The sequence below is a fragment of the Rissa tridactyla genome, chromosome 1 (genome assembly GCF_028500815.1).
Source record: "Rissa tridactyla isolate bRisTri1 chromosome 1, bRisTri1.patW.cur.20221130, whole genome shotgun sequence".
Taxonomy (NCBI): Eukaryota; Metazoa; Chordata; class Aves; order Charadriiformes; family Laridae; genus Rissa; species Rissa tridactyla.
In genome coordinates, this window is record NC_071466.1 from 208,175,639 (window position 1) to 208,203,276 (window position 27,638).

Genomic DNA, 27,638 nt, shown 5'->3' on the forward strand with positions numbered 1-27,638 from the left:
TTAATTAATATTCCTTTGAATCATTTTGCACGTTTTAGAAAATTAAAAAGTAATTGCCAAAATTATTTTGGTATTTAATTATCAATGCAAAATACCAAAAATCTGTTATGAACCTTATTTCTGTCACTTAGCTAAAAACTAATGGTAAATACGTAAGATACACGCTCTTAACTAATCTTAGATTTTTATTTTTGCTCTTGAGACGTTCAATATTCATTTATTAATTAAAAAGAATATATATAGCCCCCAGTGTCAATCTGTGTATTTAGAAAGCTATGCAAGGTGACAGAAGGATAGGAGTATGAATACACCTTCGCTAACATCAGATATTTGCTGTTCAGTAAATTGCTGGATCACAGCTTCCCAGGGTCAAATTAATACCGGTCTGAGATTTCTATGTTCACAGTTATTTTTGATTTGGTAAACATAAACAGTTTACTTCAGATAAAACCAAAGTAAAATTTTAAAATTCTTAAACTTTGGTGAAGATTTCTTTAACTATTGATCCTGGCGAGATCATGGAGCAGATGCTCCTGGAAACTATGCTAAGGCACATGGGGGACAGGAATGTGATTCGAGACAGCCAGCATGGCTTCACTAAGGGCAAGTTGCTCCTGGCAAATTTAGTGGCCTTCCACAATGGGGTTATAGCACCGCTAGAGAAGGGAAGAGTGACTGATGACATCTACCTGGACTTGTGCAAAGCACACAACATCCCACACAACATCCTTGCCTTCAAAATGAAGAGACGTGAATTTGATGAGTGGACCACTCAGTGGATAAGGAATTGGCTGGATGGTCACACACAAAGAATTGCAGTCAACGGCTCAATGGCCGGGTGGAGACCAGCGACAAGTGGTGTCCCTCAAAAGTCTGAAATGGGACCAGTATTATTTAACGTCTTTGTTGGGGACATGGACAGTTGGATTGAGTTCACCCTCAGAAAGTTTGTGGATAACACCAAGCTGTGTGGCACGGTTGACATGCTGGAGGGAAGGGATGCCATCTAGAGGAACCTGGACAGGCTTGAAAGGTGGTCCCATGCAAACCTCATGAAGTTCAACAAGGCCACGTACAAGGTCCTGCACCTGGGTCACCACAATCCCAAACATGGATACAGGCTGGGCAATGAGTGGATTGAGAGCAGCCCTGTGGAGTAGGCCTTGGAGGTGATGTAAAGGCCTATGGTGATATAAAACTGAATATGAGCTGGCAATGTATGCTTGTGGCTCAGAAAGCCAACCACATCCTGGGCTGCATCAAAAGAAGCGTGGCCAGCAGGTCAAGGGAAGTGGTTCTGCTCCTCTGCTCTGCTCTTGTGAGACCCCACCTGGACTATTGTGTCCAGCTCAGGGGCCCCCAACATAAGAAATACGTGGACTTGCTCGAGTGGGTCCAGAGGAGGCCCACAAAGATGATCAGGAGGCTGGAGCCTCTCTCCTATGAGGACAGGCTGAGAGAGTTGCAGTTGTTCAGTCTGGAGAAGAGAAGGCTCCGGTGAGACCTTATAGCAGTCTTCCAGTACTTAAAGGGGGCCTAGAGGAAAGATGGGAGGGACTCTTTACCAGTGAGTGTAGGACAAGGGGGAATGGTTTTAAAGCTGAAGGAAGGTAGATTTAGATTAGATATTAGGATGAAATTCTTTACTGTAAGGGTGGTGAGACACTGGAACAGGTTGTCCAGAGAAGCTGTGGATGCCAGCCCCTAGGAAGCGTTCAGACCCAGGTTGGGTGAGAATTTGAGCAACCTAGTCTAGGGGAAGGTGTTCCTGCTCATGGTAGAGAGGTTGGAACTGGGTGATCTTTAAGGTGCCTTACAACCCAAAACATTGTATGATTCTATGATTTATCAAAAAGTCAAAACTTAAACTTTCACTTCCATTTTTCTTTGTTTGGTATTCCTCAGGTAGCTGAAATTTAATATACTATAGTACTAGAAATATTGGAAGAAATTCTACTCTCATTCAATTACAAATAGTAGGGAAAAAAGATTTTAACAGATGTGGATTTGTGTTTCTACCAATGGTTTAGTCTGAACTTTTTTCCTAAAAGATAAGTGAATTCTCTCCTTTTGTCAATTCTGGCAGTCTTTACATGAAATTATTTGCTGAAATATCACAAATGAGGCTGTGGGACCAAATCTGGATGTTCAAAGACTTTTCTCTGTACTAGCTGATTTCAAAAGACCATATCTGAGGATGGTGAATTTTTATTATACTGTGACAGTAAAGTACAAATAAAATCTTTGAAGTCCTTAATGCTTACATGTTTCTTTTGCTGCAAACTGTGCAATAACTCCGCTTCTCATTGCAGGGGGCTTGGACTAGACGACCTTTAAATTTCCCTTCCAACCTAAATTATTCTATGATTCTAATAAACATTAATATTTAGAATTAGGTGTTAGAACAGGCACTGTGGCAGTCTTTTGATTGACACAGCCCTTATAGCTCTATATAGACATTGGTACTATGGCCAGCCCTCTTTGCCCCTCCTCTTTTGGATTTGTTCCACCAAATCAACCCATATATACTTCCCTAGAAGGAATGTTTGTGGTATTTTCTCTTTAAAACTCCATAGGCTACTATTTGGCTGCAATCTGACTGTCAATGACATTGCTGATCGTGAGCTCATTAGAAGCTGAAATAGATTGTCCCAAAGAGTTTCTTTCTACAGTGACTCATGTGCAATGCTGCTGGAAGGGCTTTCATCACCCAAAACCAAATCCCAGACAAGAAATAAACCTCATATAACATAATGTAGACCATTCATAATGCGATCAGAAGTACTTTAAGAACCCTCATCTGCAGAAAGTTTTACAGTATATTCTCTGTTTTCCATCACAGCCATTAGGAGAATGAATCTTCCAGTGAAAATTAAGTTTATCAGAAAGATCTGTGTGCAAACTAATTTGAGCAGGCATTTTCTAAAAAGTAGGCCAGAAGAGAAGAAAGATTACTTCTGGCAAAAATGGAACAAATTAAATTATAAGAGGCTTAATACATTCATTTGAAATTTAATTGCATAACCTAATGTCAAGGTTATTATATGGTGCACACTGTTCTCATCCAAATTCAAAACAGTAAAGCACAAGCTCAGTTTGCAGTTACTTTATTATAAATCCAACTGCTTTTTTTTTATATTTTATTCTGACCACAGTCTTTGTCTGAGCCACCACGTTAATATAAAATCACATTTCAAAATTACTTTGAGATCTCTCCTTTGCAATGAATTCTGATAAGGCCAGAAGCCTCTCTGGTATGACTGAGTAAAGGGCAAAAAGAAAACCAAAAACTGAGACGGTGGTTTTGATGAGTGACCAGTGTGTACAGTAAGAAGCAAAATGATTAGAAAGAGCATCTGACCGTACTCACACTGGCCTGCACTGAGTCCATCAAACCTGCAGGTTTTGTTTTCTATTCAAACCAGAGACAGATTAGCAGAAAAGGTCGCTGTAGCGTTCTCATTATTGCATCCTATGGAATATGGATTCTGTGTTTTACTGTGTATTAGAAGCTGTGCCTGTGCAGAGAGCACACTTAATAGCATTCAGGCTGTGTCCAGACCTTCTTTGCTCTCCTAAAAGCCATTCACTCGTATCTGAATTATTTGGCCTGACCTTAGGGGCTTTTTTGTCTACTTGTTTTCAGATCTTCAAGTGACTGAAGAACACTAGATCAGAAGGGACATCATAGAAAACCATTGTGCATTTGACTGTGTGCCACTGTGATTCTAGTGGATGTGCAAACACAGATTAGGTTTGTAGCAGCATCACGTAAAACAACCATCTGCTTTTATTTCTGAAGGAACAGGTAATAAAGGCATAATAAATGACTTCAACACTTAGCAGGGAGCTGTAGCCTAAAATTAACAGGCTTATAATCATGCAGCACAATATTAATTTGGCTTCATTGGTAATAAAAAAATCAATGTTGTACGTTTTACAATTATCTCACTTGTTTTTCAGTAAAGTCTGAAATGATTGAAGAAGATAGTTTAGTGTCTGGTCAGGTTAGGGCCTCTTTCAGTAGTACCAGAATATTGAAGAGATGTAATTACTGAAGTATGGAAAGGGTTTCTAGAAAAATGGTCTTTGACTCTCAATATAGACAGTCACGTAGATAACCAAATTCCTTTTCCTACTTTTTCCTACTTTTTTCCACTACATAGCAAAAAACAACTCATAAAAATCTTTTCTACGATTCTGTGTTTCAGTGCTTGGAGTAGCACACTTTTAACTTAGAGTAACCATCACTCAGATGTCTTCTCTGAAATCATGCCTTGCATGTCAAAACAAACAGATATCTCGTGTACAACTCAGAGCTACATCCCTGGGTCTGTGAAGCTCCCGATGAGCTTCTGAAGTGAAAAGTCCACTTTATTCTCTGGACACCCAGTCTGAGACTCTGTTTACTGAATAAAGTAAAATGCCCATTCACAGTCAATGACTCTTTCTGTGGTGGATACATAAAACACTTGTTCATAAGAATATAGTTAAGATTTCAAAGAGGAAAAAAAAAATCTGAGAAAGTTAAAAGAAGAAAATCTGAAACTTACCCCAAACTCATCCCTCCACTGATGTGATGCTTGGTACTTCTCTGCTTCTTTAGCGAGGCGCTGAAGACAAAGAAAGAGGACATAACTTTTAGTCTTTACTGATTTTTCGCATAGCAAAGTCTTTTTTAATTTCTTCATATACATGTTTTCTTTATACGATTTTCTATATAGGTACACTTTTTTGTACTTATTTGAAAATTTTGTGTATTTGAGTAAAGATGCACCATCACACTTTAAAAAATGCTATTTTCTGTACGATTTCCCTATTTAAGTACTGTAATCATACAATAGAAAGCTTAACACTCCTTCCAATATAATTTAAGAAGTTCTAGTTCAGTTTAAAATCTGTAAATATCCTTCTGAAAATACTTTCTCTTTACACACACCACCTTGCCTTATATGTATTAATTTAATCTACAATCCAATGACAAGAATTATGGACATTTATTTCTCCATTAAATTATTTAGCTTCAGTTATAGGAAGTACTGACATCCCCTGTGATCATTAGGGAGCCATAAAAACTCAGTAATTTGGACTAGCTGTAGTCTGGTCCCATGGACTGCATACGCATTAGCAGCTGCAGAGTAACAGGCGTGCTCCTAGAGGGTATTTTGAAAGAAAATTTGAAAGAAAATCCAGTTTGTCCACTTCATCGCATGGGAAGCAAAGCACAGCGCACAGCCATGATCAGATTATGTGCTTTCCAATCAATCTCTTGTACAGACTTATCCATTGGGTTGATGACATATCCCTCTTCGTACAAAATTATGCCTTTGGAAAAAAATCTGTTTGTATACGCTTATCAGAAGTTTACTACAATGTTGCACATACAAGTTGCCAAGAGTTATACGTGTTCTCCAGCCGAGCTGCCCAGGGCCGGCAGCCCTGGAGGCAACCACCCAGCCCGAAAGCAAGCAAGCTCACTCTGAAGCAGCAGTTACCAGGTGTGAACAAAGTTCATGTGGACTCAGCCGTGTCCTAATTTTTGAGTGACTTACTTTGAGGACCAAATCATTTTATAGCCCAGTAAACATTTTAGCAACCGTTTCTGGGGAGTTTTGCACGGTAGGCCTGATGATTCTTTTAATAGTCAGACCAGTTCCTACAGAAAATGAACGGCTGGTCTGAGTCGTGTTTTCAGTCGAGTCAACTGTCAGTTCTTGCTAACAACCAAAAGGAACATGACCAGAAAGTTCACGTCAGCTGGAATCGCAGAGATGGTGCTGTCGGAATCTCACCTCAGCAACCACTATGTTATCTGATCCCGCGAGGGCAGTCCCTCTAACAACTATCAGGATGATAAATTTCACAAAGCAAAACTTATGACCTTCTCTTTTCTTTTTCATTTTCAAACATCCTACATAAACAAAAAACCCCAACAAACCTGCGTGCTCTGCTGCTAGAAAATAAGTGTCCCCACTCACTCCTCTTATTGTCAATTGAAATGATTGTTGGCTAATAGAAAGTCACTGGCAATTACAGGCATTGCCAACTTGAGGTACCCTGCAGAGCAGCCAAGTACCACATTTACAAAAGAAAAACTATAATATATAATGTAATACTTGATGCATTACACTGGGAAAAAGCACAGTGCAACTCTCCCTTGACCGCGCTGGACAAACACCTCAGATACCTGCAGTATTTTCAGTTTTCTGGTAATGTACTAGAACAATTTTGTCCATCTAATTTCCTCATTCACTATAGCCAGTTCTGCATCTACATTTGGCCTATCCTCTGATGAGTTCGAGCAGATTAAGTCATGTATTGCAGCATAAGATTGCAGCAAAGCAAGATATGACACTTTCTACGCACGCAAATAGCGGCAGTTAACACTGCCCTTAGATTTCCCTCCCAGTCTGCTTCATTACCTTAAAGTACCCAGTGAACTGCAACTGCTTTCTACCACAGACGGTAGAACATAAATGCACAAACTGATAAATGGATTATGAAGAGAAATTTATGTCAAGCATTAACATTACTATGAATTTTGCACGGAAAGAACTGCAGCCACGGTTGATATCCCTCAGTCTTCCCCTACTCTGTACCATAAAGCAAAAATGCTAAAAGTAAATTAAAAAAGTAAAAGTTTTGGGTTGGTTGTGGGGTTTTTTTGGTTTTGGGTGTTTTTTTTTGTTTTGCTTTTTTTCTGGAGGTGGGGGAAGTTGGACTCAAATGGAGAAAAAGAGAATAATCCCCAACAAATTCTTCTCCTTGAAGAATTTTTCAGTCAGGTTTAAGTTAGAACCCATCCTAACTGCCTAAAAGACCTGCTAAATAACACTATGCACAATTTCAACAGCTCTTTATACTACAAAATAGTTTCCAAAATGAGAAGTTGTCATTTGAGGTACAGAGGACAAGGTTAAAAAGTTGTTAAAGGTAGTTAAGCTCATATGAAAGCGCACGAAACGTGAACAACAAGAAAATGGCTGTGTTCCTTGACTCGTCCAAACCAAAACCCACCCATGACCACCAGCTGGGCCTCTCATCACCCAGCTCATCTCCAGCAGAAGACTTTATCAACTTTTATGTGCAGGCTATCACAAGGACGCAGATCATGGAAGGACTTCATTTTCAAGAAGCAGGTGTTTTTTTCAAAAGATATGGGTTGACTGATAGGAAGCCTGTACATGCAAAAACCAGAATCAGTCTCTCCTGTGTAATACTTTTGATATTTTTAGGACAGATAAGGGAAGAGTATACAAAATTAATTACAAAAAAATTAATAAGTGTTTTATGAAGCTAAGGTATTCTCAGAAGTTCCTCATTTCTATGCAAGGAGAAATGTTACTGCTACAGCAACATGGAGCCTAATGACTGAGACGTTCACCCTCCCACAGAGAGAGCTTTGTTTAGAGCAAGAGTAAAAAGTCAAGACTCCTGGGTCAAAAATAGCTCGACTGTGAAGGAAACTCAAGTTACCTATGCCCTTTATTGTGACACAGGAGAGACTAATTTTTCATCTCTCTCAAAGAAATTGTACCTGCTTCCTTTTGAGGTATGCAAATGTCAGGTCTTGCCTGCTCTGTTTTGATGGAAGAGTCTCTGGAGAATGCCGGTGGAGGAATAACACAACAGCAGGCTGACACCTGACACTTCCCATCTTCCCTCTCATTCCAATGAGGGTTTAATAAGGTAACACCTTCCTTAACACCATGACCCACGGCAGTTCCCTACAGGTTTCTCCAGCAAATACTAAAATGTTGAGATTTGTATTTTTATAAGCAAGAAAATAAGCAGAAATGGTTCTAAGACAAGCATGCAAAAAAGTACTGCTGCATATTAGGCTTTAATAATTTCTTACTCCATGCCTCTGTACGAGTGCTGTGAAGACGAAAGCTGTGAGATGTTTTTAGGCCTTGAAGGAAGCTCTATTTACCACCTTCTTTTTAGATATGGGGGATGAAAAACCAAACACCACCAAAAAGGGGAGAAGGAACAAAACTAACACGTAAGAGAAACATTCTGATTTACTACAAGGTATTTTAAAAACCCCTGCTTTTCACAGCCTGATGGAGAACAAGGTTTCTCAGGTGATGGCTGTGATAACTCAAACTACTGTGAAGCAGTACACAAATTAAGAAACTAAGACCAGGAAGAGAGGGCTGCAAAAGTTAACAAAATGCTGTTAGTCTGTTCCTGTGTCTTTGGAGCATGTCCAAAAGAGCTGTGAGACGGTGCTTCTAAGTAAGAGATCAAAAAGGCTGATGCTAGATTTAGCCACTGCTATTGAAACAGCAACTGATGTCAAATGTAAGGTGCTGGAAAACGCTGTAGTTAAACAAGCATTTATTTAATAAATGTCCCTAGATGCAACAAGAATTTATACTTACTTTTTTTTTTTTTTTTCCCTAAAAATGAATGAGAACTGCTTGCTGCTTTGCTATTTGCTAAATATCTGTTGTTCAGGGTGCATTATCTTCAGGAACTTTCAGAATCCTTAGATCATCAATAAAAGAACAATTATCAGTTGAAAGACAGCCACTGTCCACAAACAAGTATTTTTAATCAATCTTTGAAGGAAGTCAAGAGTGTAACCTGCCATTAGCATTTCTGTAAATCTTTCAAAGAGAATTGTTACTTTTAAAGCCAAATGTCTATTGGGAAAGACAGATAGAAAAAGATCCAAGTTATTTACTCCATCAGCCTACAAATGTTTCTTTAACTTTTAAAGGGATTACTAAAGATTAAACAAACACACACAAAAAATAATAAAATACTAAAAAAACACACACAAAACCCCACCACCACCAAAGCCCAGCTGCCTATCAATCTCAAACCTGTCCATTTGCAAAGGTCTTGTCCCCAGGTTCCAAGTGCACGTTACTATCTCTGAAAGACAGTCTTTGATGTGGCAGACTGCAAGAAAGAGACCTTAAGAATCTTTATCTGCTCTGTAAAGATCAACTCCCTAGAAGGCCTATTCATCTTCCAGCCTTCATTTTTGCGCGTATATGTCATATCTTTACCTGCTCCTAGCCGACGCAGAATTCTGTCAGCTAATGGCCCAATTACAATTATATTCAGTACAATGAAGTCAATCTTTTTTTTTTTGTGCTTCTCACTCTCCTTTAAGTATTTTATCTTTAAAATAGTATTTGACTACCCCTTGATATATTAAGCTATTATAAAATGTGTAAGCTTAGAGTTACTAGACATCAATAGCCTCACAAAGCTTTCTAAAATACCAAATCCATGGAATTTTTGGGTTATTTTAAGAAGATAAATACCTAGGGAGAATATATCAATATCAAGCTTAAATAGAACAATGTAGAAACATACAATGAACTTCAAACCCTGATTATAAAATATGATCCAAATACTCAATCCTGTTCTTGCATGAACGGTGTAAAAGCCACAGAGAGTATGTGTAAACACGGTTTCAAACATGTTTTTCATATATGTATCTGAAATATAAATATTGCTCTTCTGTCGATGAGTATGAATTGCATATAAATTACAAGACACAGATATGAGGAAAAGACTTTGTAAGACTGGGATAAGGTGTCTGAAGTGCCAATGGAAGACTCATACTGTTATTTCACTGCAGCTTTAACACAGACTAACAGAATTTTAAAGGATTGCATTTTCACCTCAGTAAGCTGTTACATTCTGTATTAAACCAAATTACAACTATTTTCTTCCACCTTGTTTCTACTGTCTTTACTTGCATGGATTATGTTTTATTTTTGTAGCAATTCCTGGTGATGAATTAGCAAAATACCTATGAATTACCCTATTCATTAATTTCCCTATTGTATGAAAAGATCACCTGGTTTGGCTCAAGGGGGTGTGACTTCAACAAGCAACACCTGCAAATTGGAAAGTCAGTAGCCCAAAAGTGCGCATGGAAGTGCTAATGACAGGAAGACCATAACCCCCACATAAATACACGTGGATTTACTTTTCTTTGTCTTTATTCCCATACTCCCAGTGGGGCATGGGAGGGGTTAATAGGGACTGATTACCTTTTTTACATGTAACTCTCATGAAGATATTTGCTACATGACCTTTCTCACCAGCGGGCTTTCATAATAATTATCAGCACAAAAGCTGATCTAGATTTGATGAAGTTGTGGCACATTAGTTTTGGTAAGATGGTTCCAACCATAAAACAATGTCTTAGACTGAACCAAATACATACCTCATTTTGCTGATTTAAAATGTAACCACAGGTTTAAGATCTCCTCTTCCAAGTAATTTTTTTTTGCTTTTACAAATATTTTAATCGCTAACACTGTAGCACATAAGTTTCCGTGATAATTCCTATCTCCCTACCTCCAATAAGAACTGATATCCTATGCATCGCTGTATTCCATTCTGTAAATACCGTAATCTTCAGTATAAGCGTAACCTGAATTTGAACACTTACACAGATTTTTTAAGATTTCTTTTTTATGGTGACCAACAGTAGGGTTGGGGGATTTTTGTGCTGTTCTGCAGTGTGGTTTTATTTCACGTACTTACACTGCAGAGTCGCAGACTCTCTCCTACCCTGGCATCTGCTGTGCCACATGATGGCAATCTGATCTGTGGTCTGTTAATGAGGAGATCTGAAGCATATAAGGTCACAGCCGAAGAGTATGTTTATAATTGGTCTCCTGTATTCAACATGGACCTCATATGATGTATTCCCCAGCTACTCTCTGGGGCCAAATTCGCTTTCATCATCTGAGGCAGCAGACGAGACATGTTCATAAGGAAAAAGGGTACGTTACAGGTCTGCTGACGTTGTGAGACTTACCAAAGCACTCGCCACACAAATTACTGGCCTAAATTTATACATAATCTAACACAACAGTCAGCAATTAGCACAATGTGTGAAAAAGTAGATATTATACTCTTCATCATAATTCAAAATAATGACTCAAACTTTGTCTTCCACTGTTAACCATTGCCAACAACCTAAATTGTTAGATTTATTTTTTTTCTAATCCATCTGTAGATTACAAAACTCAACTTTAATTAAACAATAGACAGAAAATTACTTTACATAATTTGTATGTTTGTCTAATGCATTTTAAGCCATTTCGGCCTTATTCACAGGAAAAGTAATTCTATTTCAGACTTTCTTAATCAGTTTTTCTAACAAGATGACCTCATATCCAACACAAGGCTGTCATGTTGGCTAAAAAGAAATCTAATGGAAAAAATTTATTCTCACTTTCCATATATTTAGAAGACAGGGCTTTAAAGGATTTCAGAATCTGTTAACAACTGTAGTGAAAATCATTCTTTATGATTCAAGACAACCTTTATTCCTATTGTTTAATTAAACCAGTGAAGGAAGAATCAGGCTGATTCTCCACAGAGGAATTTTACCCTTCTAGTGGTAAAGCAGAAGACTTAAAATAAATGAAGCCACTGCTCTAAATAAGATCAGAAATCAATGGGAAGCCAATTCTGAACTAGAGTACTTGAGATTACGATATTGCAGGTAAAGTTAAGGCTTTGTGACATCAATAATCATATCGATTTTAATAGGGAAAACCGAAATAGGGAGACCTCCAAGCAAATGCGTCATGCATGTGGCTTTTGATAACTAAAATGTCGTTACAATCACCTGTCTGACAAAACTGTCATATAAGAAAAGTCAGAAGGTATAAAACCAAAAGGCCATTTGGCACAGTAACACTTCTTCACCACATAAAAGCAGTCCTTCTCCAACACATGAATTAGAAAGAGCTCTTCTCTCCTGTTTCTTTCTTTCTCTTATTGGGTGGATTTAAGAATTTAGCTAATAGTAGCAAACTATAGAACAGAGAAGACAAAACTGACATAGCAACGGTACTTCTTCTGCTCCTAAAAGAGTGCTGAAAGTGTTTTTTTAAGTATATTATGCTAAAGTAGGAATAAAGTAGTAAGAATCTAAAATTCTTGAGTAGTAGAAAATGTATAGTTAATGTCAAACAATCTTTGATTCTGTCTGAAAACAAATCACAGAACTGCTGAAACTATATACACGGCTGAAAATTATCACTGGTGAATAAATAAACAAATTAGCTAAAAATCATACGTTTAAACTTCTGGAAAAGCAGTATAACTGAATATGCACCTAGGTGAGTGCACAACCCGTGGCAGTTGCAGGGGGGTTGCTGCCAAGTACCAGTCAGTAGCTGTCTGAAAACTTACTAGTTGCCACCTCAGCTTGAGCTCTAATGTTCATCATCCTAAGTAGTAAGACCACTGGTACTAGAAGAAAATAAACTTACATTAGCAATCAATGGGATAGATGAACTACAGGTGCAAAATTATTGCCAGAGGGCACCTTTCTGAGAGGATAGGACAAATCAAACACAGCCGCAGTGAAAAGCAGAAGGAGGACAAAATTGTCTTCTATGACTGGAGCACCGAGTTCTGTCCATGAGGTACGAAATCTGGTTTGTATGAAGCATCCCACAAACTTAATATGCTGAAGCGTGAGTGCACAAAATAATTCTGTTCAATTATTATTAAACACCAACAAGGAACATGGGAAATTCTCATCAGAAGGTAGAGAAGGAGCACTTCGTTAAATTTTACACTTTCCACATTTATGAGGAGAGGGAGGGAGGAAGAAGGTTCAGTTCCCAAGCCTGGCTTTATTTCTAGGACGCCTGCAATCAGGACCTTTGAGAAGCTGGCAGTATTACGACAGCTTGATACGGTCAAAAAGGTTTCAGTAGAAAAGACAGTAAGAAAGAAAGAAGTGTAGATAAAGTCACGAAGGGAAACATTCACAAAAGAAGAGTAAGAAATAGTCTATCAAATGCATTTTGATATCCAACAGTGAAATTTTGCTACAGTACAGAATAAGCAAAAGACCACTTCTTTTAACACATAATTTGTCCTTCGCATTTGCAGAGGTTTCAAACCCTTAGAGCTTATTACATTTTCCCTCTAATAATTCATATGCCTTAAATGCAAGTCACATTAGGGTTGGATTTTTAAACACACTCAAAGTGAAGGACGTGCACTGAAACCATTAGACTGAAATTGTCAATTGCTCCGACAAATCACAAATTGCATCACACCACCAGCTCCGGTTCACTGCCTGCCTTAGGAAACTCTTTTAAGCTTCTCAGCTGAGCTAGTAACTTCACAGGCATGATCAGAAGATGGCAGGTACGTTGGGTAGGCATGCCTTCTTACCCTGCTTTTGCAATTGTAGCACATGTGGATTTTTTAGCAACCCAGAGAGAAATCAGGACTACATACGTTTATTTTAGAAATATCAAAATTAACCTGCTCCGAAACAAGTATTCTAAAATGACAACAATGTCATTTTTCTCTAACTTAAAAAAAACCCCAACATGTAGATGCAGTTCAGCTTGCTTCACAGCTCCTTTAATATCTCCAGTAAATATCCAGTAAAAACAAACAAACAAAACACACTCAGCTGCTCAAAATTTATACCTGCTAGCAGTTCCATTAAAATCTGACTAGGATCCAAATGGCAACAGACACAACTGAAATACTTGTTACTGCCTAATTTCAAAGGCAATAGTAGGAAAAAGAACAAATCAAGTAAAAACCTCCTTACTAAGGAAAGGGAGAAGAAAACATTGACACAGGTTTGCATCACTTATGCAAGAAAAACACTAATGAAGACAGTTTTCTTTAAACAAATAGGGGATGCAACAGTAGTTGCATTTTGCCTCATTGTATACTCAAACTGAACAACACATTTAACAGAATATTCTAGTTTTATACGAGTTCAGTAACAATATATTGAGTTATATCAATATACAGTTAATGTAACTTGATAACAATATTCAATATATATCAAGTATATTTAATATTCAAATTACTGTTTGTAATATTTTATTTGGTTTAAAATGCAATTCACAGAAGTGGCGTATAACCAGGACAAAACACTACATTTAAAGAAATGTAGTGAGTTTTGGATTTACTCACACTTTGTGTGCTACAAAAGACATTCAGATGTAATGCTGTTATAATCCCAAAAGAAGATCAGAAAGCCGGCAATTTATAAACCTGCCGAAGAGACAGTCACACGTCTCTCTTGGCCACATCATCAGAAACAGCTTTAAGCTCTCTTGGAACTGCGTAGATATTTATATAAAGAAGAACAAAATTCAGAATTTCAAGAAATAACAAGGGTGAACAGGGCTCAATAACACCTCTTCCTCTGCAGAATAAGACTAAATTGTTTTATTTCATTTCATTAAGACACATTCCTAACCTAAGCCAGCCTGATAAAATCCAAAGTAGTTAATGATTTGTAATAAAACTGAGATAACATTGAAGACTTCAGTAGCATTTCCAGAAATGGGCCTATGAAACATGCAACTTTATTCATAATAAAATTCAGAGCTTGAATGGTAGAACCATAATGTGAACTTAAAAAAAAAATATTAAAAAATCGGCACCTTCTCCTAGGTTCTCGGATGTATAAACTAGATCAACCTGAATTTGACTGATTAAAAATCTGATAAGAAATGAATCCACTTCTGAAATATATTTATGTATTTTAAAAAACACAGCTGAATAATAACCCTAGCTTTAACAAGGCAGGATAGTGTATTAGCAGCCTTGCATGTAAGGAAAAAAATGGAGCAGGTGGTAGGCTATAGCTGCTGAATAATCAACTTGATCTCATCAAGAGTCAGTGGGTGAGAGCCAAGGCAACATGTTACTGTTGGCAACAGCAGAAACAACTGATACATCAATACTTCATGCTATTTTCAGGCAACATTTCCCTAATGGAAGTAATTCTAGTCAAAAGAAATAAAAAGTGTTTAACTGAGAGTCCTGGAGAAACCTGAGAGTGAAAGAAAATGACCTTCTACTGGCAAACCCTAACAACGTCTTTTATTTTCTGTGCTGGAGACACACCAAAGCTTCAACTGCTCCTACACCTGTGCTGCACTGGGGTAACAAGATACCCAAAGCTCCTTCATTTCTTTCTTATTAAATGGAGTGCAACAACATGCTGCTTCTAAACTTTCCCAAATATCTATTAAAAGAGGCAGTGTACCCCCAAACTGCTCCCTCTACTGGACGGGTTCAAGTTTTAACTTTCAAGCACAGCCACATGATGTTTTTAAAAACAATTCATGTCCTTCATCAGTAGTTCCCACTCTATAAAGGACTACATAGGGCTTACTATTTTCTTACCACCCAACAGAAAACTCTTTCAGATTATAATGTAAAAACACTTCAAAATTAAAAGTAGACAAAAATGTAATATATGAATGCTGATATTGATGTCTTCTACCTTTCCTCAGTCCATTTAGCTTCTGTAGTATCCTCCCCTGTCCTTTGAACATGGAAGAAACTCAGCACTTTCTGCTTGCAATCAGTTTAGACTCAGATACACCTTCACTTCCCTGCGCTCAAATGCAAGTTGATCGTAATACAGCTACATAGTTGTTAAAAAACAGTTGCTGAAGGTATAACACTTTTAGTCCATGTGATCATTTCTCATCCAGGCACGGGTCCAAAGGTATATAAGTATTAAGCATATATCCATAGGGATAGCTATTAAAAGATACATGTTAATATACGAAGCATTTCAGCAAATGCTTAAATGTCTCTCAAGGTCACCAAGTTCCATAAGAACTGTTCTCTTAGGATGAAATCCTACCCTACTGAAGTTCATGTGAGGACTTCCACCGTCTTCGTTGAGATTTCACTCCTGCTGCCTCAAGCCCTATGTGTGTGAGATCATGAAATTCATAACCAGACATCCTCCTCTTCTAGATTCAGTGATCACCAACAGCCACACACTGTTTTGGCCATTATTTCGCTTCAGCATCTCAGCAGCTTCAGTGATTTGAGTCATGGGTCATATGACATGTCCATGTCATATATCAGACAAAGAATCACCTTTTTCTTCTAGGCAGTACAGCGCGTTTCTGGGCATTCTTGTGGTCATGAAGAAAATCTAACCTGGTTCAGGGATACCATTAACATGTGAAGTAAGAAAGTTCGTTCACATTTCTGCATTGTAAGATCTTAAAAATGGACTTTTATGTGAAAAAATATTATTTTTACTTTTAAAACCTAGAGTTTAAAAACTAATGCTTTATATCGCCATGGCTAGAGATGTTTTTAACACCCTTTCACAACCACTGTGAAGTAAATACCATTAACGGTACTTATCATATAAAGGAAAGTAAAGCAGAAAGGTGAAATGACTTCACCAAAGTCACACAAAACATTAGTGTCAGGTGCTAGTAACGTCTAAGTCCATGAGATTTATCCTCTGGGTGAAACCACTGTATTTTCCTTCCAGTTATTTCCCCCCTTTTTATGATTTTATACATGACCTGTAGCTATGCTTAAAATGTATTTGATTGACTGTCCCAGTGAGTAATGTACATATTTGAATAAACATTCAAATTATAATATCCTTCCAATTTAAAAAAAAAAAAAAAAAAAAGAGAGACTTTTCTAGTGTTACCCTCACGGGTGACACATTTGAGAACTACTACAAGCAGTTTGGGTTTATCCATCATGAATTCCACCAAAAGGTGTTTAATTAGGATGTCTCACACTTTTCTGTGTATGAAAATCTAATTGCCACCTTCTAGCTCAAAGAACACAATCAAGAAGCATTATGCCATCTCAAAATTGCCTAAGCATCTTCCTCATGTCACTTCCACATCTGGTGTTACTTCATTATTATTTTTTTTTCAGTCTCGTATGCTTCTTTTCTACAAAGGAAATATATTGAACCATACCAACAGATTTAGCACCCTCCAAAAAGTGTGTTTACTTTTATTCCACCTAGGGCTACTTACTGAAAGTCATCGTCAGAATCAAATTGGGAATAGCAAAAAGAAATATGAAAAAGCTAAAACATAATTATAAAAAAGAGAAACTAGATAGACACGTCAAGAATGTCACAGTGCAAGTACGTCTTAAAGCAAAAGATGGCAGTCCCTTGCCAGACTGGCTGCGTGATGCTGCTGGCTCAGTACGGTGCAGCTGACTGCAGATGACCTGAGTTGCACTTGGCAAAAACACATAGATCCTGCCCACAGGGAAGAATTTCTTCTGCAGTCCTGTTAAACTGGCACATTAGATGGCAGGGATGATTTTCAGAAAACAATCTGAATCTTCAATTAAGAGATCTGAGCTGAAACTTGAGGGGCTCTGGCAGATTGTTAAAGGTGTAAAAAATTTTTAAACTTAACAGAATGTTCCTGTAGGTTTTCATGGAATTGTGTTGGGGCTATATTCTTAATATTCTTAATTTCTGTAAGTGGAAAGGCAGATTCTTCTGGGCTGCTCTTCCCTGTCGTATGAAACATTAAGATTTGAGAAGTCAGACACTTTGTGCTCTCCTTTAGGTCATCACCAGCGTTGAAATGTTGAACCTCTACTACTGGAGCTAGAAAGTGACTCAATATTAAGGACAAAAGTATCTTATTCTGCCTGTAATCAACCTTTAGATGTGTATGCTTTAGCATTGATTGAAAATGCAGCTTCATCTTCATGTTGCATTATGCTATGGCTTTTGATTCATCATAGGTTAGTATTGCCATAAATCACTATAACCACATTCACTTGCATATGGAACAGAAGCTTCAAGCAAATAAATCCCAACTTTAAAGGCTTATTAAATTAAATTACAGCTAAGTTTATTCATATACTGAACTCTTCCCGTGGTCAGGTGGTTTTAGCAAACTTGAGCCTAGGGTATAAGGAATTGTGAACTGAGAAAATCACCTGCAGTGCAGCAACATGAAGACCCAGGCAAGAAGACCCAGACTATGAAGACATGACAACAGGGATCCCTTCCACCATGTTGCCTTATGACCATATTACTACTTTGGGGTCTGGTTTACAAAACCAGACAGCTTGACGTTCCTTGACAGCTGAACAGTTACACGGTTCAGTTGTTTTAGGTTATAGAGGAGATGAAAAATACATGAAAAAAAGTTTATTTCATGAATTAAAACTGTAAACTGCATTTTCAAGTTTTTTGTATTATTATTACTAGTCACTTGCCAAGTCAGACTTTTTTCTCAAGTCTCATGATACCTTTCTCCCTTATTTTCATGTATATCTCATCTCCATTCTCCACAGGAAAACAAACAAACAAACAAAAAACCCAACAAGAACCCTTAGATATATAATCCAGATAATACTGTGGGGGGAAAAACAAAACAAAACAAAAAACCCAAAAAAACCCCAAACAACAAAATCACAAGCGAATAAAAAACCCACAACACTTCAGATTTATTAAAATCTAAAGTCTATCAAGATCATACATCACTTTGAGGGATCTGGCTTTTTCTTTAAAGAAAAATAAAGAAAAAATTTCCCTTTAGGACTGGCAATATTAGCAGGCACAGACAGATGTGTGATGATGGCATAAACAAGCACAGCAAATAAGAAGCTATATGACAATGCACCAACCACTCCTCCTGGCCTCTGGATACGCGCCCATCCCTTCCTGTTAGCTCAGCTTGGGGCTGGACCAGCAAAGTCGCTGATAGTCTGGTACTCCGACACAGGCTTTCCGTGGAATAGCTGGCAGCCAACATCCCCAGTGCCCAGAAAGGTGCAAAAAACCAAAGAAGAAAGTGGCAACTTCTGCCAGCTCATAATTCATAAGAGAAGCTACTTAAATGCAAAGCTACTGTGGAACCCAATCCATCAAGTAGGCTGTTGCTATCGAACAAAAACCAAAGAGGCTGCTCACTTAAGCATTCAGGTGCTGGAAAGATCACAGCTTTCATTATCAATTTACCTGGAAACAAAGGCAAAAAATGTCACTGGTGTTCTGTTAGGTTCCTCATAAAAATGCTGTGATGGGAGATTTACATACACACTCTACGCTTGAGTTTTACAGGTACCATATGCTCAGTAAAGCACAGAATGTAGCACTGTATTATACCGCACATGTCCAACTGAGTTTGTAGAAAATGTCCTTATATTGTATTTACATAATAAAGAACTGTATCATAAAACATACGCTCATTTTCTGAAATGCATGTCTAAAGGGCTTCTTCGAGTAAAAAAAATATACACTAACTAATGCAAAAAATTACACCATTTATAATATAAATAGTTTTGACATAGGATTTTGGGCCAGAGCATATAATCCCGACAGATGCCTTCTTCACAGTAGCATAATGGGGTTTGGTGTTTGGAGTTTTTTTGCTGGTGAATAGTTCAGCTGACAAATTAGTTTGTTAGTTTGCAGCAGTTTTACTTCGTGTGCTTTTAGCCTCTAGAAAATATAAAGGAAAGAGAAAAAAGGGACGATAAAAATTTCAAAAGTAAAAATGGCAAATTAAAAATAATAAAAAGCCCCAAACAAATGAACAAAAAAAACCTATTTACCTAAAGTAAGGAAATTTGTAGACTGCTTAAAATGATCCTTCTGATTTCAGAGACCTTCCTACCGTCAAAAGATCATGATATTCTAAGAATGTTTTGTTGGGTTTTTTTAGTCCGTGAGTCATTAGTCATTCTCTTTTGTGATTGTCTTGCATAGGTAATTTTGTACGTAGTCTGTAGCCTACTATTACCATATATGGGTATATATAGGCATATGGAGTGATGGTTGGAGTATTCTAAGGTGAGCTGACTGCAGACATTATAGCTAAGGTTGTCAAAATGGCATAATGACTTATCATAGTAACATCAAACTTTTTGACTCCTTACATGCTGAGGAAAAAACCAACCTTCTGATACCTGGATTTAGAAATTCCTTTACACTTGAGCAATGTCAAATATGAGATATTGTATGAGAAAGCTGAGAAAATGGGGGTTTAGTGTTGCATACACATTTCTTCTTAAGGTCTTCCCTTCCTCTTCTGTGATTTGCACCAGTGCCTCCTGGATTAGTTGTGCCTTGTCCTGGTTTCAGCTGGGATAGAGTCAATTTTCTTTCTAGTGATTGCTGTGTTTCCTGGGGTACGACAGCAATGTCAATAATGCACATTGTTTCAGTTGTTTCTGTGGGATGTTTATACCATTCAAGGACATTTTTTCAGCTTCACACAGAAGCTGAGAAGGAGCTTTGACAGAACAATAGAACGGCCAATGGAATGTTCCGTACCGTAGACGTCATGCTCAGTATATAAACGGGGGGTGGCCTGGGGCTGGGAATCCACAATCACTGCTCAGGTTGAGCTGGACAACCAATCCACTGGGCAGTGGGAGTGAGTTGTGTCTTGTATATTCTTTTATTTTTATTATTATTATTATTGTTGTTGTTGTTATTTTCCTTTTCCATTGTTGTTCTATTATCTTGTCTTTATCTCAACCCACAGGGTTTTCTTTCCCTTTCCCTTCCTTTTCTCCCACTTCTCCCTACCCTTCTGGGGTGAGCGAGTGGCTGCATGGTCCTAGTTGCTGTCTGGGGTTAAACCACAACAGTCCTACATCTAAATATTTTTGTCAAAGATGAGCAAAGCTAGTTCAGTCATTATTTTAAATAAAAGGTAAAGGAAAGCAACACTTCCCTCCCACTTTGGGTAATACATTGCAACTTTAGCAGGAGAAGGATTCCTAAAAATTCTAATAAATCTAGAACAGTGAATATTTACAAACAAGGATTTTGCTTCACAGCATTTAAATGAAGTGAAAGTCTTGTTAAGTTGAACATTTTTGCAGGTTGACATAACACTTTCACAATAATTAAGGTTATTTCAGTGGAAGGACATCTCTTCTGGCTACTCATCTCATGTATTTCATGTGCAACCAGAAAGGAATTTACATTAGATAGATATTTATGCACCCGGTTTTACATACAAAGAACTATTTATGCTTTTCTTGAGCAATAACATTTGCAGTGGTTTAAGAGCTGAATCTTCAATATATACTTGAATCTTCAATATATATTTTAGTCTTACCTTTCCCATCTTAGCATAAATCTAGTCAAAAGTCTCGGGAAGAAAACATGTTCCAATTTGGAATTGGAGGTTATGTTTGCTAATAATACTTGAAATGTTTATTTTTCAAAGATGCCGTTGCTAGGTATAGCACATCTGACAATGTCATAGAAATACTGTTCTTTCTTATTTTTAAACAATCAAGTTGTCAGATTTGTTTTCAATGGAATCCATGACATTGTACCAAAATCGGCTCAGTCAGAAGTACCTTATTAAACAGATTTGGGTTTGTTTGGGGGTTTTTGTTCTTGATTGTTTTGGTTTGGCTTGTTTTTTAATTTATGGAAATAGCACCGATCGGATGATGCCATGAATCCTAAAAAAATTATGTTACTGGTGCAAAACCTAGGTAGATCTGTCTGGAGGGATGGAAGGTAAATGTGAGAAGCTGCAGCGCAAGATAGCCATGCTGTATTTCCCCTTAGACATTCAGGTAGCTTCCAAAAATCAGCAGGATTTATTAGAACTATACTCCATCTATAGACAATTTAAAACCTGGTGCAAACATATCCTTTCCCAAAAATTTGGCCTAAGCAGAATCTCCATGTTTTTAACCAGGGAGGTAAACATTTCCTACTACCTTCAAATAGATGAGATGAGCTCAGATCCACTGCCCACCGAAACCCAAATCTTTTATTTAAGAGTCCAGCCTGAGGAAGCCTGTGTCAGAAACGATTCCAGGAGAACTACTACATCCGAACCCCCTACAGAACTATTCCTCTATCTATATAATTATGATCAAAATTAATTGCTGTGCATTATAGGCTTTCAACACTGTCTTCTCTCTTGCCTGAGGCAAAGCAGCCCAATTTATGGACAGAAAATAAAGATCAGCTTCTCAAATAGGGTAATCCTACTGATCTTAAATACAAAATACTGAATTAGTCTTCTAGGGGTAAGTCCACATCATATAGAAACTTACTGTAGAAGATAAGGTATATGGAAATTTCAGTACAATCTCATCGACATTACTATTATTCAGTTTTACTCCCTTGTCAACTGGAATTTCATATTCTGCATTTAGCATTCTACCATCCCTAGGTATATAAGGATTTAATGTTTGCCACAAAGACTCGATCAACCACGTGTTCATGTGTACACAATGCCATTTCTATCTCAGACAATACATTTATGCTAATATATCTGGGTTTGAGAGCTTAACAGCTCTCTGAAGTACCCAGATTCGGTACTTAACCAGCTTTATGAAATCTAGTATTATGGTTGCCTTACAAACAAGTACTTTTATGCATATTAAAAATATTCCTTACTACTGTATGTTAACCAAAGTGTTCTGTACTGTAAAGAAACCTATTATTTGTCACTACAGCACATGTACTCAGTCTCGGTATCAGTCAGGGGACCCATTTCTGTGCAGGCACCACAGAAATCACTGCAGAATTAGAATGTAGTGATACACAGCAAAGTTTTTATGCAGCTGAAGCCTTTGCATACCAGAACAGAACTGGAATCCCTAAAGAATAAGTGTTCAAACACAATGTTAGAGCACATCTTGAAGTGTAGCTTAGCTAATAGCACAGACTGAGCTGAATTGATTTTCTTCAGTTATTTAAATCTCATTATATATGCCCTATTTAATTCCCTCTCCATTTAAATTGATATGAAATATAAAACAATCTCTAAATAATTTAGTATGAAAAAACATACAAGCTAACTAAAAACTAAAACTCAAAACTCAAACACATTATAACCACCTCTTTTTTAAAGACTTTTTAATTATTATTTTATCCTGTTTTGAAGCTGTCTTTTGTTTTGGAGAGACAATGAGTTTCTGTATGTTTGTGTTTTTTTCCAGAGTAAAAAGTGCGTACAAAGAAGCCCTTAGGTTTCAGTTCCTTTGATTTTACGCTACAAATAAGGGTTTGTGGTTTTCTTAATGCTGTCGAAGTTAAATGAATAAAGCCTAAATGTTGTGTTCTTAACCATGCAATGTGATTTTATGTAATTAAAAATTAAAATAAATGTCCTCATGATTATTAATCGCTCTCTTTAATTATTACTTGAGCACTTAAATGCCACCTTACAAGATATTACCAAGGTGAGACTTGGCTGGCAGATGTCATTAGGCAGGATGGAGGGAGCAGCAGAAAGAGGGCGCATTAATGCGGCAGCATTTTCCATGAGCAGATCCATGTCCCTCAGACAGGTAGAACGCAGTAATTTAAAATAAAAAAAATCACCTTCTGTAATTCATGAATTGCACTACTCTATACTTCTTTTTTGTGCTAAATAGGTCTTACAACAGATATTCATACTCTAAGAGCTGAAGCTCTTCTTGGTCTTTAACAGTTTTCAGGTAAAGATCTCCCTGAGAACATAATAAATGTAACTAACATATAATTAACATTTTCAATTAATTTCTATTATCTAATTTAAAGATTATAAGAATTACCCCAAAAAGACTTATGATCTTCTGTTATGCTGACCAAAACCGTATCATCCTCATTTTTTTCTTTCTTGTAATTTTTGAAGTGGTGTTTTTGTCCCTCAAAAGACCTGTTTCCATATGCACACCGACACCTGTGTTCACGTTCTTCTCAATGCCATGCACAGAGTTCTGCAAATAGTACACAGTTCCAAAACTTTTCAGTTCCATTCCTACTCTGTAATTTTTCAGTCACAAAATCTATTAATGAAAATCTCTTTTTGAAATATAAAAAATGAGTCACAGTTTCTGATAACATATTATTTTCAAGAACTAAAGAAATGCTTAAGTAACATTATTCCAAATAGCAAATTCTTACTCGGCTTCCTCATTAGTAAGAGCATCCTGAGACCAAGCTCTTCTTGAACCCATTATCATCTATTATCCCAACTCTTCTCTGACTCTTTCATTCACACATACACACGTACAATGGTGCCTGCAATTGTCTAACCTAGAAAGCTAAATCATATAGAACCTGGCAACACCCTGACTTTATATTGTCAGTTTGAGCCTTAGATCTCAAATGCTAGAAGAGACACCTACCATTTTTTATTTAGAGAGGAGTTGCTTTGTAGCTTAATTAAAGCAGTGTCTGACAGTTCAGAAGATGAGAATTTGCTTCTCCTGCAAGGTCTGACAGCATCCTCAGCTGAAATGTGATAATGCAACTTATGCGAGAAATAGCGAAACGTGACATTAAACCTTAGCCCCCAGCTTTACAGAATTCAGGCTTCAATAGCCTTATCTTTCTTTTATTGCCATTAATGTATTTAATAGAAATACATGATTGCCAACTTAGTAAGTACACGTATCTAGGATCATTTAACTGAAATTTTAATATACTTTAAAAGAATGCCCATAACGAGCTTTATAGCAATTAGCAAACACAAAGAGAATAATTTTCATACAGTAATCTACTATACTTTAGACCTATTTTAGGGAGTCTGTACACATTTACAATTAAATATCAACATAGCAGTAATTCAACTATAATCCAAATGGTTCAGGAATTTTTCAACAGTTTTTTTGGTGGGTATTTTTTTGGTTGGTTGGTTTGGTTTTTGTTTTGTTGTTTGTTTTGTTTTGTTTTTTTTTTTAACTTAAAACCAGCCATTTTTCTGAAGGAAGACCTTTTACTGAAGGGGCAAAAATGTTGTCAAAAAATAGTTCCTCATATCCATAGTAGAATTATTGGTCCAAATAGGCATTACTCAGCAAGGAAGAGGAAACAGAAAAAAGGGGAGCAGAAATTAAAATTAAAAAACAAAAACAAAACATCAAAGGAACAGAAGGAAAAGGAGAAAATAAATAAAAAAAAAGGGAGAAAGAAAAAAGGGAAAGTAAGTACACATTAAACATTAAGTTCCCTGGGTCAAACTTATCCTCCAGATCAAAGAAAATAAAAACTCAGACCACAGATCTTAAAACCTCAGTTAAAGGACCAGCTGTGAAAGATAAATTTCTGCTAGATTCAGAATAGAGAAAAAGTGGCAAGTATGCATCTGACAGTAAGACTCACCTACATCTGAAAATTGTTTTGTGTCTTGGCCAGGTTAAGCAATATAATGTATTTTACATGGATTCAGTGTAATGCAGTTAAAAGCAGCAGTTTCTTCCCTCTGGCATGCACTACAGAAATAAATATGAACTTCCATTCACCCTAGTTCATATGAAATTGGAAAAGTTTCCATACAAAAACCAAGCATGTCTAAAAGTTTGGTCCTTTCAGGTGTGGCTATGAATACCTTAAGGATACACTCCGGCAGACATAGTGTCATTTGCTTCCAATTGACTTAAAAGGATGATATGAAAGAGTGATCCTACAGAATACACAATTAATTTTATTCCTTTTCTTTCTCTTCTCCTCCAGCAGCTGACACACTGGAACAGTGGAGACAAAAAAAAAAAAAAAGAAAAAAAAAAGGAGTTTTTTTGTTATATCTGTTCTCAAAGTAGTTTTGATATTTTTACCTTTTTTTGGTTTTCCAAATTCTGTGATTATCTACACTAAGCCTGTGGTCACACTGAGCTTGCCGGCTGTCGAGGGCTGACTCCTGGAACTCCAGCAAGCACGAAGCTGTTCTGTTTTCCAGAAGCAACAAACGGGAATAATGCTGCCGCCAAATCCTCTGGGATATCTGCCACCCCTGTAACTCAGAGACCCACAGGAACGGACCTGTGGTCCCTGTCAACTCTCAAGAGTCAATCTCAGGGCCGTACCAAGTGCTAAACCACCTGGCAAACTCCAGTGAAGTGTGAAAAGTGGAAATATCGCTGGGACTACATTTTATCACACCACTAATACTGCCTGGCACAGCACAGACATAGTGAATGAGGCCTTGACTCTGCTTATTCCAGTCCCTTCTGCAAGAAAATAATTGGCAGCAAGTTGTCAGCTCACTGTGAGTTGCAGTTCTGGCCAGTCCTCAACTGTCAGCACAAGAAAGCAGCGAGTCCATCTTCCTTACCCTGCACCCTGCGCAGCTTCACGGGCGCTGAGAACGAGCCTGGCTTTAAATGCCAGACAGCACCCAGCCGCACATGGCTGTCACTGGAAATACACATTCAAACGCTACTGGGTTTTCTCACAACAAAGTTCTCTTGCCTTAACATGCATGGATGGAGAAAGAGCCCAGATTTAATGTGAGATTAAATTATAATAAATTCACTATAATTGGTTTTTTTAATGAAATATTTTGTTTATCAGGAAAGCAACTAAGGATAAAAAACAGAATGAATCTCCATCCCCTGCTGCATACAATTTCTTGGTAGAAAAGTACCCAATGAAAATGAAAATGAGAGATGGAAGCTGCTCAACAATGCTGAAGGCATGCTCTCTTGCTTCTTTTTATTCAGCAAAAGCTGTCAAAAAATCCACATCCTCTGATGTACTTGCATTTAGCATAGGAGCCTGTCAATTATTTATCGCAGAGAGTTCTGTCAGACCGGGATTAAGATGTCCTAAAATTCCCATGAGGGTAATCCATCATCACACAATATAGTGTGTGAATAATGGACAGCCACAAAAGGCTCCGCTGACATGATGGAAGTGAATGATAGGTGAATTGAGGTCACGGGCGTGAAGTGAAGACATCGGACAATGTATACCCAGGCTGTCAGTCAAGCCATTAAAAAGGAGAAAGTACATGAATATGAAACAGCAAACAAACAGATCGGCTTTTGTTCCCTTCTTCCTAACAGCTCAAAGAAAATAGATGCTGGAGCTAATGAACACATCCGCACTCTGTGCCAGTGCTGTTACAGCTCCGGGTCAAAGAGAAATATCCTGTAAATCTTCCAGTTATGGAATAGTAAGGCCAATAGTGGAGTTTTCTTTTGCTAGTGATAATGTGGTTTATTTCTGCCTTTTTCCACTCTCAACATACTTAGAAGAGCTATGTTTCAGTAACAAACAGCATTTTAAATCAAAGCAAACTTACATTACATACGCTTTGATTTACTACTTGTTTTACTACCACAAACCCATAAATCTAGAAATACCATTGACCCTAAACCATTCCTCAGAAAAAGACTACGCAAATAAACTTAGCACCTACCAAAAAACCCCAGAAGTTTGGTGGAAACCTTGCCTGAGTTCAACCAAGGCTACAAAACTCTTGGTGTTCCAGTGAAAAGCACATCTCACAAAAGAGGTCACTTTACATAGGAAGATAATTTATTTTATTGTACTCCTAAGTGTAATACACAACTCTCTCCATTCAGTGCACTCCTCCTCCCTTTCAGGTGCTTTTGTCCAATAACAAAGATGTTTTTTATCTTGACTGTTCTTTCCTACCAACAAAGACAGGGATAAAGACAACACTGCAAATACTGCCTACAAGTGTTTGCAGGATCCATCTGCTGTTCTATCCCTTATGTATTTCACCAATTTAATCGCTGGTATTAATAACACATTTACAGATACGGCAAATGTATATTAAAAATAACCTCGTGTTAGTGTATAGTCTGGTCTAATCTAGTCTAGTCTTGGAGTGGATTCTCAAAATGCCTTGTTTGTCCCGCTCTGGTGTAAATCAGTAGATCAGCCAACCAGCTAGGCGTGTCCGTGTGTTACTCCTCTCTTCCAAGTTACTGCAAATTAAACATAATTCACTATCAATCAAAGCTGGTAAAACAGATCCCAGCTGTGGCTTCTGCAGCTGCCTTGCCTTCAAATATTCCTACATATCAGTCTTTTATCAGAGCCTGCCTCCTACGGTTGGACTCGATGATCTGAAAGGTCCTTTGCAACCTAGACAATTCTATGATTCCTCAATCTGCTT

General features: G+C 37.5%; 1 protein-coding gene across 4 annotated transcripts in view; it reads right to left on the reverse strand.

Moving 5' to 3' along the window:
* CACNA2D1 (calcium voltage-gated channel auxiliary subunit alpha2delta 1) overlaps positions 1–27,638 on the reverse strand; it is a 429,793-nt gene that overhangs the window by 227,591 nt on the left and 174,564 nt on the right. For all 4 annotated transcript variants that reach the window (XR_008465561.1, XM_054196028.1, XM_054196020.1 and 1 more), the window contains exon 4: positions 4,554–4,613. Coding sequence is in view for 3 of the 4 variants with exons in the window: in XM_054196028.1 (XP_054052003.1) it covers positions 4,554–4,613 (60 nt within the window). In the remaining variant the exon portion in view is untranslated. The remainder of the gene's footprint in view (positions 1–4,553; positions 4,614–27,638) is intronic.